At 45.4% G+C, this 17045-nt stretch overlaps 1 protein-coding gene across 4 annotated transcripts in view; it reads right to left on the minus strand.

Annotated features, from left to right (window-relative positions):
- The window catches only part of LOC119393713 (uncharacterized), a 54443-nt gene that overhangs the window by 36552 nt on the left and 846 nt on the right, over nucleotides 1-17045 (minus strand). The window contains exons 2-6 of one of the 4 annotated variants that reach the window (XM_049415076.1): nucleotides 16348-16457; nucleotides 11095-11195; nucleotides 9702-9863; nucleotides 8458-8555; nucleotides 852-1072 (exon numbers count right to left, since the gene is read on the minus strand). The exons of 2 other annotated variants lie outside the window; for them this stretch is intronic. In XM_049415076.1, the coding sequence (XP_049271033.1) occupies nucleotides 852-1072; nucleotides 8458-8555; nucleotides 9702-9863; nucleotides 11095-11195; nucleotides 16348-16457 (692 nt within the window). Of the gene's footprint in view, nucleotides 1-44; nucleotides 1073-8457; nucleotides 8556-9701; nucleotides 9864-11094; nucleotides 11196-16347; nucleotides 16458-17045 lie in introns of those variants that run through there. One more of the 4 variants, XM_037660846.2, reaches the window with a different exon arrangement.

The raw sequence follows: 17045 nt of genomic DNA on the forward strand, positions 1-17045 counted from the left end.
CGAAATTACAGCCCGAATATCGGACGCTTGCCGAAAGATCGCTGGGTGAACAAAACATGAGTTCGGTTTCAAATAGAGAAAGACAGCTACTATCAGAGTCGAATGAAAAGCGAACACTGGAGGGCGTAGCAAAAAGGCCATGCGCCCTATATTATACCATTGAACATTGAACTACGCATATCATGATCGGCTGCTGCAAGAGCGACTTCGTTTTCATGCCAAGCCAGCTCAACTTCGAGGCCAAGCCGGCCAATTGCGCGATCATTAAGTACCACGTCACACCAACATACAAACTGGTTGGCATACCGCATTATGTGCCGTTTCAGCGCCTGAACTTGACAACCCGTGATATTCGTACCGCACCATTGCTCCTAGTAGCTAACCCGTATATGGGCCGTTGTTTCCGAAGACGAAGTGCAGACAGACAGCGTGCACTACAATCGGTCACGCATTCCAGTGCTGGCTTTTCATATGATGCCGACTTCGATGTGCGTTAATAGTGACCACAGCAAACTTGTGTAAACGAATAAAACAGATAGTCAAACTAAGAAAATATGAAATTAGTTTTTCGGAGATAAACGCTAAATGCACATAGAAATGCTAAAATTATCTAAAAAAATGCTAGAAAAACATGGCGTCTGCAGACGGGCAAGCATAGAGCCCGTCAGAGAGATTTTCCTCGCAAATGCCCGTGTCATCCGGCATCGCGTGATGCCTTTCGTCATTAGGACTGCCACAGCACAGTTCGTAGTGGCTCTCCACAGGTAGCGTGGCCGAAGAACGGCGCTGGCGCAGGTGTAACAGGCGCAAGTGAGTCTCGCCCTCCAGGTCTCGGAAGAAGTTAGTACGACCTCTGTCAGCAGGTGTATAACCATTGCAGTATGCGGCTGGCGACAGGAAGCCGTTGCTAACGAAGTTCTCGTAAGGTCGCGACTGTGATGTTTCCCGGAAACGGAACAGCGCGGCCGGTTCTTGCATGACGCCACGCGGTAAATCCAGACCAAGCGTGACCGGCACGTCGACTTCTTCCCGCCACGGATAGCCGCCGTGAAACTCCATCACCGGCGAGAAGCTGAAACAAGAAAAATATTTTGCTCTTTGTAGTAGAGGGGTGTGTTCAGATACTCTGTCGGTGCATGTCCGCGAGCCCCTTTTAATTTAGCTGAAAAAACTATATCTTGCTGTTCGAGTCCCCAGGGCCACGAAAACCTTCTTAGTTTTGCGAAAATAATTCTTCCTTAGTCAAAAAAATTCAGAAATCTCCACTCAGCAGAACCGCTTTTTGCGAATCGCGCGAAGACGGGATTTTGACGAAGTCCTACGAAATAACTATTGTAGCTGTGAGTCTAAACATTTTGTTGGCATACTACGAGTAACGTGTGTTTACAAAATATTGTTACTTTGCAATTTTGATGGCCATATTTTATGAAAAAATATCTCAAATACAGCACATTGCTCAATGGTCTCAGATTTTTTTCTTCGAGTCTACACCACTCAGAATTTTCAATATTTCTCAGAGTGTTGCCGGAGATTAGTTTAACACTTGTGCTAAAGATTATTGCCAAGAATAATGTCAAACGCAAAATAAAAATGCATAAGGGAAGGTATGTCTAAAAATGCACTACTGTGACGTAGCAGTTGACACGCCTTTAATATGCCTTCGAGACTTGGCGAACTGATCCCATCCGAGGCACAGCACAATCTCCAGACGCGTCCCCACAAGCGAGGATGAAGAAGAACACCATGTGATGATAATGCACAGATGATGAATGCCTGATAAATGCCCACACTAATTTCCCCCGCGTGAAAGCGGCCATCCTGGCCGTAACTTAAAGGTACGGAGAACGCCTTGTGAAAGGCTTCATACGAGAGACATGCACAGTCTCAATACCGCGACCGCGCCGGTCATTTGGGGCAATAACAGGTTCGACGCGATAATTAACGGGAGAGGTCTGCTCCAAGACTGTGTATGGGCCAAGAAACCGAAATGGAAATTTGTCGCACAAGTCACAGTGCGCACTGGTGTCCGGAGTAGCACCTCGGCGCCGGGGTGCTACTCCGGACAACAGAACACAGCGCTGTGAGATGCGTCAAGTTTCACCACACTTGTAGATAATAGTAAAATGGTATCCTTGCAGACGCATAATCCAGCGACCAAGGCGTCCTGATAAGTTCTTGAGTGTGGAATACCAACATAGGGCATGGTGGTCTGTAACGATGGTAAAATGACGGCCATACAGATAAGGTCGAAACTTCTGCACCGACCAAACGACAGCTAGACACTCCTGCTCCGTGATGGTGTAATTCTTCTCAGCGCCGGTCAGTACGCGGCTTGCATACGCGACGACCCTCTTACGTGATGACTGACCTCGCTGCAGGAGAATAGTATAAACCGATGCCGTGACCACTAGCGTCAGTATGCAGGACTGTGGGTGGTGTTTCATCAAAATGGCGAAGTACTGGTTCGGACGTGAGGGCGTTTTTCAGATGGCTAAACGCCGATTCACATTCGGGAGACCAGTCAAAGGGAACACCAGAACCGAGTAATTTGTGCAAAGGTGCCGCTATCGAGGCAAAGTCTCGTATGAATCGGCGGAAGTAGGAAGCGAGGCCAAGGAAGCTGCGTAAATCTTTGCTCCTTTCGGGACGAGGGAAGTGAAGAACCGCCGAAACCTTATCGAGACAGGACGAATGACGTTTTTACTCACAATGTGGCCTAAGACCTTATATATCTTGTTGGCAAAATGACACTTTTTCGTGTTCAGCTGAAGGCCAGCGTTAGCAAGGCACGTCAGCACTTCCTCCTAACGTTGTAGGTCTTGAGAGAAGGTTGACGGGAAGAGAACAATATCGTCCAAATAGCACAGGCAAGTCTTCCACTTGAGGCCACGCAGGACGGTGTCAGTCATGCGATCGAAAATTACGGGAGCATTGCAGAGGCCGAAGGGCATTACATTGAACTCTTAAAGCCCATCTGGTGTCGAAAACGCAGTTTTTAGGGGCGAAGCTCCTCTTAGTCTAACTTTGTCACGCGTCCGGCGTCCGGCGTAGGGCGTAACCGGCCCATCACCGATTCTTTGCAAACTGCCCACTACTTCGTCTTTGCAAACATCCCACTACGATCCATCACCGATCCATTACTTCACCGATCATAAACCCGTTATAATGAAAGAGGAACGGAAGCCACGTCTAGCTACCACTTACGATTAATGAAATTTCTTGTATATATATATATATATATATATATATATATATATATATATATATATATATACACACACACACACACAGTGTTTGTCACGTCTTTGATGATGTACTGGGCTATCGCTTTGATTACTGCTGGGCGAAACCACTGAAGATTTCACGGTGTAACCATGATTCCATGATATTTTAGAGCAGCGCAAAAGACTGGACAAAGGACAAGAAGTTCACAGACGAGCGCTACTCGCAACTGGCAGATTTATTAGAACCAAGGAAAAGAGAACATACAGAAGGTGACCCAAATGATCTGTGTGTCGCGGCCACGTGGGGATCATACTAACATGCGCAAGGGCAAGAAAACCAAAAGAACCAAGAAATAGCGATAGGTAAAACTCTACCGTCATAATACCAGATAGGCAGCAGCAAGGTAAGTCAACAAAACCAGAAAAACAATAACACAAAAGCCAAAAAGCGTCTATCTACCCCGCCTCCAAAAAACTAATTTCAGTTCGCGATAGCGCCACTGAAGGAGAGCTGATGCAACTCTCCCCAGCATTCTTAATGAAGAATGCTTACATAACCTCACGCGCCGCATCATCCCTGTGCCTAAAAATAACAGTAGTTTTATGAAAAAGAGACGGGACGACGGGACGCTGCCTAAACACCCGTCTTAGAGAGCATAAAAATAATCTAAGTAACAATTTTGGGTCACATCTAGCTGCCCACTGTAAAGGTTGCAAATGCACGCCTCTTTTTCATAAAACTACTGTTATTTTTAGGCACAGGGATGATGCGGCGCGTGAGGTTATGGAAGCATTCTTCATTAGGAAGGCTGGGGAGAGTTGCATCAGCTCTCCCTCAGTGGCGCTATCGCGAACTGAAATTAGTTTTTTGGAGGCGGGGTAGATAGACGCTTTTTGGCTTTTGTGTTTGTTTTTCTGGTTTTGTTGGCTTACCTTGCTGCTGCCTATCTGGTATTATGACGGTAGAGTTTTACCTATCGCTATTTCTTGGTTCTTTCGGTTTTCTTGCCCTTGCGCATGTTAGTATGATCCCCACGTGGCGGCGACACACAGATAATTTGGGTCACCTTCTGTATGTTCTCTTTTCCTTGATTCTTCTAATAAATCTGCCAGTTGCGAGTAGCGCTCGTCTGTGAACTTCTTGTCCTTTGTCCCGTCTTTTGCGCTGCTCTAAAATATTATGGAACCTTACCAACTAGCCCAACTGTCGACCTTGCTGTAACCATGATTGCTTCAGGAGCTTCGCCCAAGCTCTTCATCATTCACCCGTGGATATGCTGTGAATTTTTTTCTTTATCGTCCTCATGCATCGGTATCTGCCAGTATACCGAACGTAGATCGAGACTCGAGAAGTACTCGCCCCCCAGTAGCGAATCCAAGGCGTCGTCTATACGTGGCAGAGGGTATACATCCTTGCGCGTGATCTTGTTTAGCGCCCGGTAATCTACGCAGAATCGTACAGAACCGTCTTTTTTTCGAACTAGGACGACGGGTGATGTACAAGGACTGGCCTAGGGGCGTATTATCTTCCGTCGCAACATGTCAACGCTTTCTTCGATTACCTTCCGCTCGGCTAGAGATATGCGGTATGGTCGACGACGAACGATGGACCTACCATCAGTCTCGATCCGATGCGTGGTGACGCATGTCTGTCCTAATACAGGGGAATGCGCGTCAAACTAAAATCGATGCTTGGTTAGCAAGGCGGTCAACTGTTGTGACTGCGAAGGGGTCAGGTCAGAGCTGATGGTAGCGTCAAGGGTGTAGATGAATATGGGACGTCCAACAGAGTGATCTTCGATAGAGTGAAATGCAATTGAAAAAGAAAACATCTTCAATTTTCTTCAAAACTCCCCAGAATTAAAACCCAGTGTGTGCTCTAACTTAATTTGCAAAAACATGTTGCATTATTTTGGTGAGATCGGAGTTACAAAGCCACCAAAATGTCCAAGGGGACGCTCACGCGCAACCACTTAAATGAGCGAGCATGTAGCTATAGTTGCCATTGTCATGATTTTTAGGTCTTTAATATGTTCTCTCGTGTTAACGAAAAATTACTTCGTCGTACTCTTCGTAGTATTGTTGCTGGCGAAAGGAATTATCGGGAAAAGTTCGCCGAGATGCACACTCTAGTCGGGTTTTCGCATGCAAGTTTCTTCAGCCCTAATGCACACAGTACACGAGACAGGCATTGAAGGAAGACTGGGTCCGCGCAGAAGACAGCGCGGTGTCCTTTTCTTTCTGTTCGTGTTTAACCCGTTGCGCTGTCAATTATTTTCCTGTGCTGTTAGTCCTTAAAGAGAATGGTTGTGGTAACCCCATTAGTCCCCAAAGAGACCTATCACACACCCTTTTAACGCCATTTTGCCTTAGAGTGTGTGGTATAACTAGAACCTCTCTGCACTGAGAATCAACGTAGAAACGACCTAGCATCACCTAGCTAAAGCCTAGCAACCACCTAGAAGCAACCCTCATCACCTAGCTAAGGCCTAGATGCAACCTAGGAGCAAACAGATTAATCTTCATAATCGTCCAGTTTAGCTGTTCCAAGGCTTGCCCGGCTTAGTGCTTAGTACAAGCCTTGCTAATTTTTTTTACTTGCTTTTTAGGCCTCCCTATTTTTTTCTATTGTTACTAATCACCAGGTGATCTGAGCTATAAGTGGCAATAACGTAAATAGCGGCGGTTGCCTAAGACGGTTTGTGCAACTATACAATACATCTGAGACGTTTCTGGGCTGCACATGTTTCTTGTAAAAGAAATATTTTTAAAAGATTGCACGTTAGTATGACGCTAAGGAATGCTTTACGCTAAGAGATAAGTAGAATATGAGAAGTCACCGCAGTTTTTAGTCTTCTACGTATAAACGATACATCACAAAAGATGTCGCTACCAGGGTTCTTTTTGCTATGCACTAGTCTGGTGATCCAGTATTCCGTAAATGGTAGTGCGCTTGCGGTCAAGGTAAATCTCCACACCGGTATCGGGGCGATCGTTCGGAGGGGTTTTATTGTAATTTTTTTAATGAAATGGGAAGCCACCAGCTGGTCAGTAAGTAGAACAGCGACTGCCATCACTTAATAAAGGGACAAGCAAAACCACTGAGAGCGCAGTGTATAAAGAGCTCTCATGTTAATCAGATCAAGCAAGCCCAATACGTTGATTTTTAATGAAGCAGATATATATTTTGAGCAAGAAATACAAATCCTTTGAGACACTAACAGACATTTAATTCAAATGAAACAAAGTTGGTTGCAGCTAAGAAATTTTCAAGAAAACAGTTTTGTGCATATGCGCTTGCATTATATAGATCTGTAGTAACTTCGCGAATGTATCGAATGTATCTTAAGATACATTTGGAAAATATTGTATCGGATACAATAATTTAGTCACTTTTGTATCTATCTCAAATACTTGTCGCCCGCGTGTCTTGTATCGTATCGCGATAGAATTTCAAAGTATCTTTGCCCAGCCCTGGACATCGCGCAGTACGCAGGCCAATAGCATATCGCCTCCATCGAAATGCGACCGTCTTGGCCGGCATCGAACCCGCCACTTGAGGGTCGGCGGCCGAGCAAGGTAAACACTTTGCCACCGCGGTGGCTACCTTCAAAGAAACGGAGCTGATGAATCCCAGGGGTATACAACCAGTCTGGTGTTTCATGAGGTCCCGGTGCATACAACGCTCCCTGTAGATGACATGATGACTTGTTGCTCATTTTTGTCGGTTTTCACGGCAGTTCACCGTGGTGCTCTCTTATGTCACCAGAATCAGTGAGTGGCCACCATGCGCATCACTCGACACTCTCGTGGCACTGGTTTTCGGGTGGCTCCTGCGGCGATCTTAGTGCAGTCAGACGGGCTATCTTCCTCGAACGAGAAGAGAGCGAAAGCAAGTGAATGTATCTTGCTGAGCGAATTATCGATCACAGAAGTTTGAGTGTTTATATTCCATTAAGAACAAGCACAGAACTAGCACAGTATATATGCAGAACTCGCCAAAACTGTCTGTCGCTGCGGCGCATAAGCAGAACGACGGATGCTGTAATGGATAGGAACATGCACTCGGGGAATGCGAAGCAATAGTCACGATAGTGTTGCTCTTTCCTCGCGCTTTAAACTGCTGCAGAGGTGCGTTAAAGATTGAGAATGATGTCCTGGCTTTATTTCTGCGTCACAAGGCTCCACCACGTTCACGTTCAATAGTCTGCTCACATCTGCGCTAACTCTTCAAAACGACCAACTTCACTGGCTATGCTAGACCAGGTCAGTGATGTTCCGTGCAGGAGGGACTTTTCGCTTTTTGTGGGATTTTCAGCAGTCATTCAGGACGAAAGGGAAAAAAAGGAATATTTGCGACATTGAATGGAATTTCAGCAATTATGAATTCCCCTATTACGTCAAAGACATAGCGGTCACATCGCGCTTTCGACATCAGCAGTTGCCTAATATTTAATATTGGGCTGGTTGGTGAGCCATGATATTGATGAAGCAGTACACAAGATAACATCACGCACAAATAAAAATGACGCAAACACAAGCGGTGTGTTAGCATTGTTTTATGTGCGCGTGTTTGTGTCAGTGTGCGCTTCTTCATCAAATCCTGCATTTGGTTCTGGCGCATGCAGCACGCAAAGGCATAGCCCCGAAAACTTGTTTCCGCTAATTGTATGGAGAGATGATTTCTTGTTCACTCCGGGTGTTACTACTAACCCACTTATCTACACTGTACTTGCAGCACATGAGTTACGAAGGCCATGCTTTTGTGTTGTGCCGGAGCGCAGGTGCTACTCATAATTTGAATAGCCGTAAACATGCCACATACATGTAGAGAGTATGTATATATGTATGTGCGCGTGTGTGCGCGCATGTGTGTGCGCGTATTACTACTATTGTGCAGGGAAATATGCTGGGATTTATTTTTCGAAGTATGCAGAGAAAAATAACCGAAATAGGGAATTTTCATGTCTCGAAATGGGAATTCGTCGGCGTAGTACGGAACATCACTGGACCAGGCTCTGCGAGCCGCGGCAGCCAATGGGGGGGCACCATCCAAGATTGAGCCACGCAGACTTTCCTTTAAAAACAGTTTCTTCTTCATTACACTTCTCGAAATCTGAGGGTAGTGCGCTAGTCCTTACCGCTATTTCGCTGCAGCTTCTGCTTGGAACAGAACAATATAGAAAAAAAGAGGAAGCGTGGCGTGCAACGTTTTGAATGTAAATTCACCAACCTGTAGGGTCCGGACGACATGCCGGAGACTGCTGGGTGGTCGCTCAGGGATGTCAGATCCACCACTCCTGAAGGAAACACTCGAGTTCGAATCATTCTCTGCAAAACAAGCATAACGCAAACTTTTTTTTCTCATCTTTGACATCATTTTGATATTCGTCACGACAATAACAAAAAAGACACTCTTCCAAGGATCTGACTATTTACTCAAATAATAAATCAGGTTTTTGGAAGCTGATCTCGCGACGATAGAATTGAAATGTGCTATCGCCGCAGAATTTTCTAAACTGACCTGTATAGATAACTCGCACTGTGAACATGTGTTGAACTGATACGTGGTACCTCGAGTGAGCAGGATACTTGTGTCTAGAGGCCTCTCAATCTCAAGAAACTGTGGAACTCGTAAACATTGCCACCAGAACTGGCGTGAAAGACGAGTTGATATGCATTTCTGAGGATGGTGCAACCGGAACGTCAGACTGTGGCTATACTTGGCGTTGCATGCTGAACCTTGCACTTCACAGAAAAAAACTGCAGGAAGAGGAGGCGTGGCACATGAAAGACAGCGTACCTTTTCTAACTGGGTATGCTGTGTGTTTATGTTCTTCGAACTTATGGCTGCAAGATTTCAGAAAATTGATCTTCGACCCCTGGCATAGATTATCAATGAACATTTTGCAGAAAGAGCTCTCGTCCGATTGCGCGCTTATATTACGCAAATATATATATAAGGAAGGGTCTGTTAAGAGCGACACCCATTTTTTAATATTCAGGACAACGCCTTTCACAGATGATATAGGCAACAGCGCTGTAGGAATGTAATGAACCTACTTGGGTGAGGCAATGAGGAATTAGGTTTTCCTGAAATTATAATGCTAGAACACTAAGTTCCATGCTCACCACAGTGAAAGGGACGCACACTCCCTAATATTAGAAAAGTAAAGAGTTTTTAAAATTCACGCTTTTCTTACGTAGCGGAACATATTTTTAGGTTGCAGTATACCAACTGCGCCTTTAAAAATTGTCGATAGCGCCGTGCTAGTAGACTAATATAAGCCACGCAAGTCGATTCGCTGGAGCGATAGACGGTGGAATCGAAGTTGTTGAAAAAGAGGCAAAGGTATATCTATCTCTCCGGTGAGGGTAACTTAATGCTGCTTCCAATCACGACTACTTGCGTTTGTTAAGAACGTGTACTCTGTGCATTCCCACCAGAACTGAGGCTGCCATTCAAACTTTTCTCACTTGCTGCCTGGCCGAGAGAATCTCCACGAGGAAGCCTTCTTTGAGAGTGATCAGGACGGGCTTCACACCAGCTGGCCAGCAGTCCTCCGACAGTAGGAGAATGCGCATCGTGATCTTGTATCGGACGTCGCCGCAAGCTTTATCAGTAGTGCAAACCGGAACCTAGCAAATGTAACAAAAACCGAGAGAAATATTAAGGCGAAAGCCTTAGATTCCCCATCAAATGCGATAACTGACCGTAGGCGACGTCAACATGAGTGTTGCAAAAAATCGTCACGTGATGACGGCACCAGATGAAGTCATGACGTCGGAGATTGCCAAATTTTGTGACGTCATCATGACTTCATCCATTGACACCATTGTTTGGTCAAAGTGGGCCGATCAGTGAGGCAGTGCAAAACCAATTGAGGCGCAAAAAGCTTACAATGCCTCCGATCCTGGAGGCAGTGCAAAACCCCGTTAAGTGGCGAAAGCTTTCGGAGGGGGGCGCGAGAGGATCAGTATCGACTGAAAAGAAAAACAAGGCTTTCGCCTTCGAGTCGTCTTAGGCGAATGCATAAGGGACCCGAGTGTTTTTTTTTTACAGGGACTAAAGCGTGATTGAGACGTTATTTTGCTTTCGGAGTGAAATTGAAATACGCCTTTTTATTCAGTGGCAAAGTTTCCAAGTCGAAGCAATACTGTGCATGTAATGACTAGGAACGGTGTCAGATATAGCCGGTGCTTATTCAAGGCTGTCATACAGTGCGTGCTGCTCTGCATTCTTCGCTTGCTACACCCGTAGACACCATGAGTACATAAAGGCCAATGGCAGCTACTTAATAAAACTTCTTTAAGCTGATCTAGACGTTTCCTTGTGGGCTCCAGAATACAACCTTATGAGCCTGTGCTTGGGAGGCTTTGTCTTAACTTCCACTAGTATTACTATTCGCTCCATTAAAGTGATACCTCGCATGACATGACAAAAAAGCTTTACTTTCATTACCCTTGCTTCAAAGCATTCACGACTGACCTCTTATAATAGAGATATTTGCTCGTTTGGCAAAACACTAGATCGTAACTCTACGCCAGCACCATATGTCAAATGAATCCAGCCTTTATTTTAAATTTCCGTAAGGTAACCGACTCAAGCCCATACGTCACCACGGGAAAGAGCAGGATGCTAAATTGGTGAATTTTGGTTTTGATGCTGCCACCTTTGTCTTTAACAGTGTTTGAACGTGCATCCATTGTCTCCTTTGCCAATACAATTCTTGTTAGTATTTCGTTTGTAAAGTTACCAAGGTCGTCTGTCCTGGATCGTAAAAAGACCGTGTTCTACAACACCTATTACGTCGTTTTTTGTCTGAATGCTCCGTTCTTTGCCTGTTTTCATACGCAGCAAGGCACTCACCAATGGGTTCTCCTCGAGAAGTACAGTCAAGTCAAGGCACAGGGGACTGTTTACCCAACCGAAACCGTCGAGCAGGTTTGGCTGAGGTACGACATCACGTGCTGCGCGAAAAAAAAAGCGCCTATTATGGACTAGGAACCAGCAACCTTGAATATAACGAATCATTAAGAATGCCAACAGAATAGCTAAAAACATCGGCGAAGCTTGGACTAAGCCGGACAAGGCTTGACACAGAGAAACTGGACGATTCTGAAGACAAATCTGGTTGCTTCTAGGTCGTTGCTAGGATTTAGGTAGGTGATGGTAGGTTGTTTCTACGCAGATTCTGAGCGCAGAGAGGTTCGAGTCAAACCACAGACAGTCACAGACGCGACACGTATCCAAACTCCAGAGACAGAAACTCGCGCTGAAACAGAGCGTTCGCACCTCTCGTAGATCTACGGGCAGGTCGTTGTTGGCGTGGGCCTTCCATCGCTTCGGGGTCTTCTCGCAGCCGCCAGTGCCTTTCACGTTCCATGGTGTTGGGCTAACTGGTGCATTTTTTCCTCTTCAGTAGACCAGTAGTGAGTAGTGGGATTCACCCAATTTCTTTGGCGCATACCCGTTTATGATGACATTTTTCTGACAGGCCTCACAAATTTCTGTTGCAGATACCCGTGCCCTAGTGCTGGGCTAACTGTTGCCTTCTTTTTTAGGGGACCAGTGGCGGGTAGTGGGATTTACCCAATGTCTGTGGCACAAACCCGTTTATGATGATGATAGTTTTGTGATTCGAGATACAAGGAACAATTTGTTAAACAGCTTCGCTGTTATAAGAAGATAACAATAAAACTAACGTGCAACAACAAATGCGTCCAACAATCAAAAGTTACCGCAATGCTCGTACACTTAAAAAAAGTATTTGTTAATCTTTTCGCTATGTCTTGACTTGCCATGCATACACTCTTCAAAGAGTCACGTTAACTCTTTTGGATCCCACAAGTCTCTGATGAGAGTATAATAATGCTCTGCAAAAAGGATTAAGTGTGTGTTTAACGAGTCATACGTGACAAATCAGGACTGGCAAGGAAAGAGTCAAATGCCTTTTTTTCTTAGAGTGAAAAAGGAAAAAAAAAAGATACAGCTAGCTCTCTTCACTTTCCTCTATCCAAGTCTCTTACCCTTTCAGGGACACAGTATTAAAAAGGTAAATGAGTACCTAAACAAAAGTAGCTGAAGAGTAGTTCAAGCACACCATAGAAAGTGGTAGATGGCGTGCGTGCGAAAAAAAATTACACCATCTCCCGCTAAAGGAGACCACGAGGCGATGCGAAGCCGGAGCACTTGCACGATCGCGTTCCGTTGGCGTTCGTTGGGCATGCTACCGACCTCGCGTCGTGGAACGCGAAGAGGAACACTACGCGCGTCGTGCCTTCCCTCTAGCCTGGCCGTTAATTCTCACAGGGCGAGCGGGGAACGCGGTCGACAGGCGCGCGAGAGGGGGGCAGCGTAGGAGAGGAGAGAGAGGGGGAGGGGACGCGCATGCGCTGGCGCTCATCGCGGCGTTGCGCAGGAGAAAATTTCGGCATGTCGAGCCCGCATTTCAGAGGAGTCAACCGAAGCAAGCGCTGGACTGAACGCGCGCAGCGCTCTACCACTTGAAGGAGAGGAGACTAGAGGAGGAGAGTAGCGCATGCGCCGCGAGAGCAGAAGCGAGAACGCAGGAGAAGCGCAAGCAGGTGCTGGGAGAGAAGTGGAGAACGGCACAAGTGTATTCAAGCTAAACCCACCTTCGCTTCTGTTTTTTTTTTTTCCATTTTATACGTTTATTCCGCATTTCAAGGCAAATATGAAGCTGCTGCGATTAACCTCGTTAATTCCACTGTTAAACGTAAATGGACAACCAACAATATATGAACCACGCGAATAAGTTATTTGCGAAGCAAACTATCTACCCACCTCAATCATACGCAATCGGCGCCATACCTACAGCTTGGAGTAACACGAAAGCCTCTGTGAGCTTTTATTCTTTTATTTTAGTCTTTTTTAAACTAATACAGCGGAAACATTCGAACTGTCGTCAACGCATCTTATTGGTCGACGCTGCATTGGCGGCTGGAAAGAATTTCCGTTCATTATGCTCTTCAAATGGCGTCTGACGCTGATGAAACACATTGAAAATGACGTCGAAAGGTCGTACATAATAGACTATCATCTGGTGCATTACGTAGCCAAAACCACGATATGATCATGAGACCCGCCGTAGCAGAGGGCTCCGGAATCGACCATGTGATGTTCTCTAACGCACAAGGACATCGTACACAGTACACGTGCCTCTAGCATTCCGACTCCATCGAAAATGCGACCGCCTCGGCCAGGATCAAACCGGCGACTTTCGGGTGAGCCACCGAGCACTAACCACTGTACCACCGATGCGGACTGTTCCTATATCGTTCACGGCTCTGTGGTAATGTAAGTGACTGCCCCGCAGAAGGCCTGGGTTCGATTGGAACTCGAACCCAATATTTTTATTTATTCGCATCCATCTCGATTTTCCCCTCACAAACAACGCCACCGCCGACACCGGAACTTCTGCGACACGGGCTCTTTAGCGCTCTCGCGTTCAAAATGAACGCATTCGCAGCACCAGGTTCCTGTTCCTGTTTGGTCAAGCCGTCGTCACCATGAATCATTGGCATGCAATGTTTCAGGAAATGAATACACGATAAATAAAGCGTCCTCCATAGTCGCTCCTCCCTCAGTATAAGCTGACCTGAAATATTGGCCTTCGATGTGGCAACATCGTGATCTGATTATGAGGCAAGCCGTAGTCTGGTATTCAATATTAATTTTTGCGATCTATGGCTAACGTGCGCTAATGCAAAGCACGCCCTAGTTACCAATATTGAGCGAGCGTTGACCTCGCTTTGTGTCAACTCCTTACAACAGATTATATACGCAAGCGCACAAACCACAATTCATAGCTGCGTGGATCATAGAACAGCGCGGTGGCACGAACATCGTCCACCACACTGTTCTTATCAGAAAGACACATACCTCGCGAAGGTATGTTTGCGCACGCCTGAATGTAAACAGACCGTTGCAGCACAGGCGTCAATTTATCGTTCCATCTACGATGCGATCCACGTTTTTTTCTTGGTATTATGATAGCCAGCGCATGCGCAAAGGAATAAGGATAACAAAGTGAAGCGAGGCACTTTTATAACATTAGCAGCAAAAGTGATGACTACACACACTTGTAGCAGCGTGGTCTAAATGCATGTGGCGGCGCGATGGAGCATCGCGTGGTACATAGACAGGGTATGGGAGCTCCTGCAGCGAATAGCATAGTAGACACCATTTGATACGGAAACTACAGCATGCGCCTGCATATAAAGTGTTTCTGGTGTGATCACGTAATTTCAGATACTAGCACAGAACATCATACATAATAAATGGAGGTCCGACAGCGTGCACTAGGCTGTAGGGGGACCTCCTGTCCAAAATTACAAATAAAAATAAGCTGATTAGCAGTAATATTACAAGAAAACTTGCGTTGTACATGAACAAGAAAAAAAATCTGTTACAGGTAAACGAAAATGATGTAACAAATAGTATGATTTAGAAAATAAATATGCACCCAGTAATTTAGTAAATAAGAATACAATTGATTTTTAATTAAACCAATCGGAGATGCGATGGTATTGGGTTCCATAAAGATAAAGGGAAAAAAGTTAGCAGTGTGTCGCCCGTAATTAGTTCGGATGGCACGTAGTAAAAAAATTTCCATTTGACGCAAATCTAATTGGGTTAATGTTACAAAGGTCATCAGGACAAAATACACTTGATGATATGAGACGGATCAGTGACTTCAACAGCGTAATGGTGAGATGATATTTAGATAAACTAGCAATAGGGAGCATGCCGAAGTTATAAAGTAATGAAGATTACTACTGCGATATGAACCGTAAGTTATTATTCTAAGGGATGTGTGTGTATATGCTGAATGGGAGATAAATGCGTTGGGTATGCATTGCCCCATGTAGTGATACATTAATTAATATCACTTAGATGAAATGCACAGTCTATCGCCTTTCTTGAACACTGGAATAATTTTGGCCTTTTTTAATTGTAATGGTAATGACCCGGTCTTAAAAATTAAATTGATAGCACGGGATAGAGGGACGGCATTATGTTTAGCAATGAGCTTAACGTTAAACGAGTGAATTTAGTCAAGTCCAGCACTAGATACTAAGTTTACTTAAATGCTGATTCCTTCGTCAGGATCTATGGGATAAAGGTAGAATGATTGTGATGAGTGGAGTCGAGATTGAGCCACGGTCATGGGCGGACTATAAGCTTAATTGCAAAAAAATTTAACTCATTCGCAATGCCCACTGGACGATCCAAGACTGTCTCCACATTGAAGCTCAGTAATAACTAATTCAGAGATGTTCTTGGTTAAGAAAGAATTAATTTGCCACTGTTCCTTAGAGTTGTGGCCAGCACGCATTATTTTGTCTCCGTAATAACTTCTTTGGCGGTTTTTATGATGTAGCGATTGACATGCGACGCGATAGGCAATCTCGTTAAAGTTCATGTGTATTGGCAATAGTTGCAAGGGTGTGCGCGAGTGTTCTTGCAGTTTTCACCCTACCCAAGAACAATCTCGATCGGAAGCGAAACGTCCCATCCACCAAGCTAAACTTGAAGGGGGCGGTGGATAGGAGGGTGTCCCTTTTCCATTGCGAGTTGATACCCCAACCTCGCTAAGTCCAGTGTTTCGTACACGCTACTCGTGTACTATATATAGGTCATTCCCTGAAAAATTATAAACTGCCATGTTCACGCAGCAGGAACAACACCTCAGATGTTTCTTGAACGTCTGTCAAAGCGACACTCGCAGCCGTCCACAGAGATCCCTGTTAAGTTAAGCAGCAGAACAGCGTGAGTGCCTAGCATCCTTTTATCGATGGTTTGGATCGTGGGACGAGACGAAGAAAGCTTGTCCTGTTGCTTTATTCGTGTTGTCGCATGTTTTGTTCGCGCTATTTCTAATCATCTTGCAGTTCCAGTTCAGCTGAACACAGTTCCTACGACACAGACACGTGCCTCTCGAGTCGGCAGACGTTCTCTGCAGTGCGAAATATTAACAGCTAGATTACCAGTTTTCGTTATCCGCGGACTACTACTTCCTGCGTCAGTGGTTCTGTTGGGACAGAAGGGGAAAGTCTTGCGAAAATCGCTGCTTTTATACGCGCTATCCGAACTCACCGACGCTGTGGTCCGGGTCACTTGTTTTGCCATAGAGCTGGACGCCAATGGAGACGAAGTAGCGATGATTCGACTTCATCCCCTGGAGACGCACGTGAAGGCGGCGGGAACTGCAAGCGGAGGGCACGTATGATTAAAAATGACAGTTTATCGTAACCTAACGAGAGGGCGTTAAACCACAGCTTGGGTAAGAGCACGACGGATAGCGGCACTGTGCGGTTTTATATCGTACCCACTTTGTTTCCTTATTTCCTTCACAGGGCGTTTGTGACATGCAAAGTGGTTTTCCGTAGTTCACCCAATGACAACATCCGTAACAGCAAGAAAAGACGAGCCACGGAAAGAAGCGGTAGAACTCGGCAAATAGAGCAGTTCAATAAAAAAAGCGAATAAGTCATTCCAGTGTACGAATGTAAATTGATAGTGCAGGTGCACACATTATTTCGCTCTACCTCTTATTTAATCATAAAATTTGGTAAACAAGATAAAGGCCGCTATAGGTGATATCTGACCACGTCGCACAATCCCAGCTGTGCATGGTCATGTTCTTCACGAGATATATCCATAACGCGGCTAGAACTCGCTCATTAATGCATAGCCGTTTATGCTGCGTTAGGGTTAATTAAAGCAAGAGTGTTGGCATGAATTACGGCATCTCATTTGGCTTCTTAGGAAATGGCGGAACGTCGAGATAGGAG

Source organism: Rhipicephalus sanguineus, chromosome 1 (assembly GCF_013339695.2).
Source record: "Rhipicephalus sanguineus isolate Rsan-2018 chromosome 1, BIME_Rsan_1.4, whole genome shotgun sequence".
NCBI classification, from domain to species: domain Eukaryota; kingdom Metazoa; phylum Arthropoda; class Arachnida; order Ixodida; family Ixodidae; genus Rhipicephalus; species Rhipicephalus sanguineus.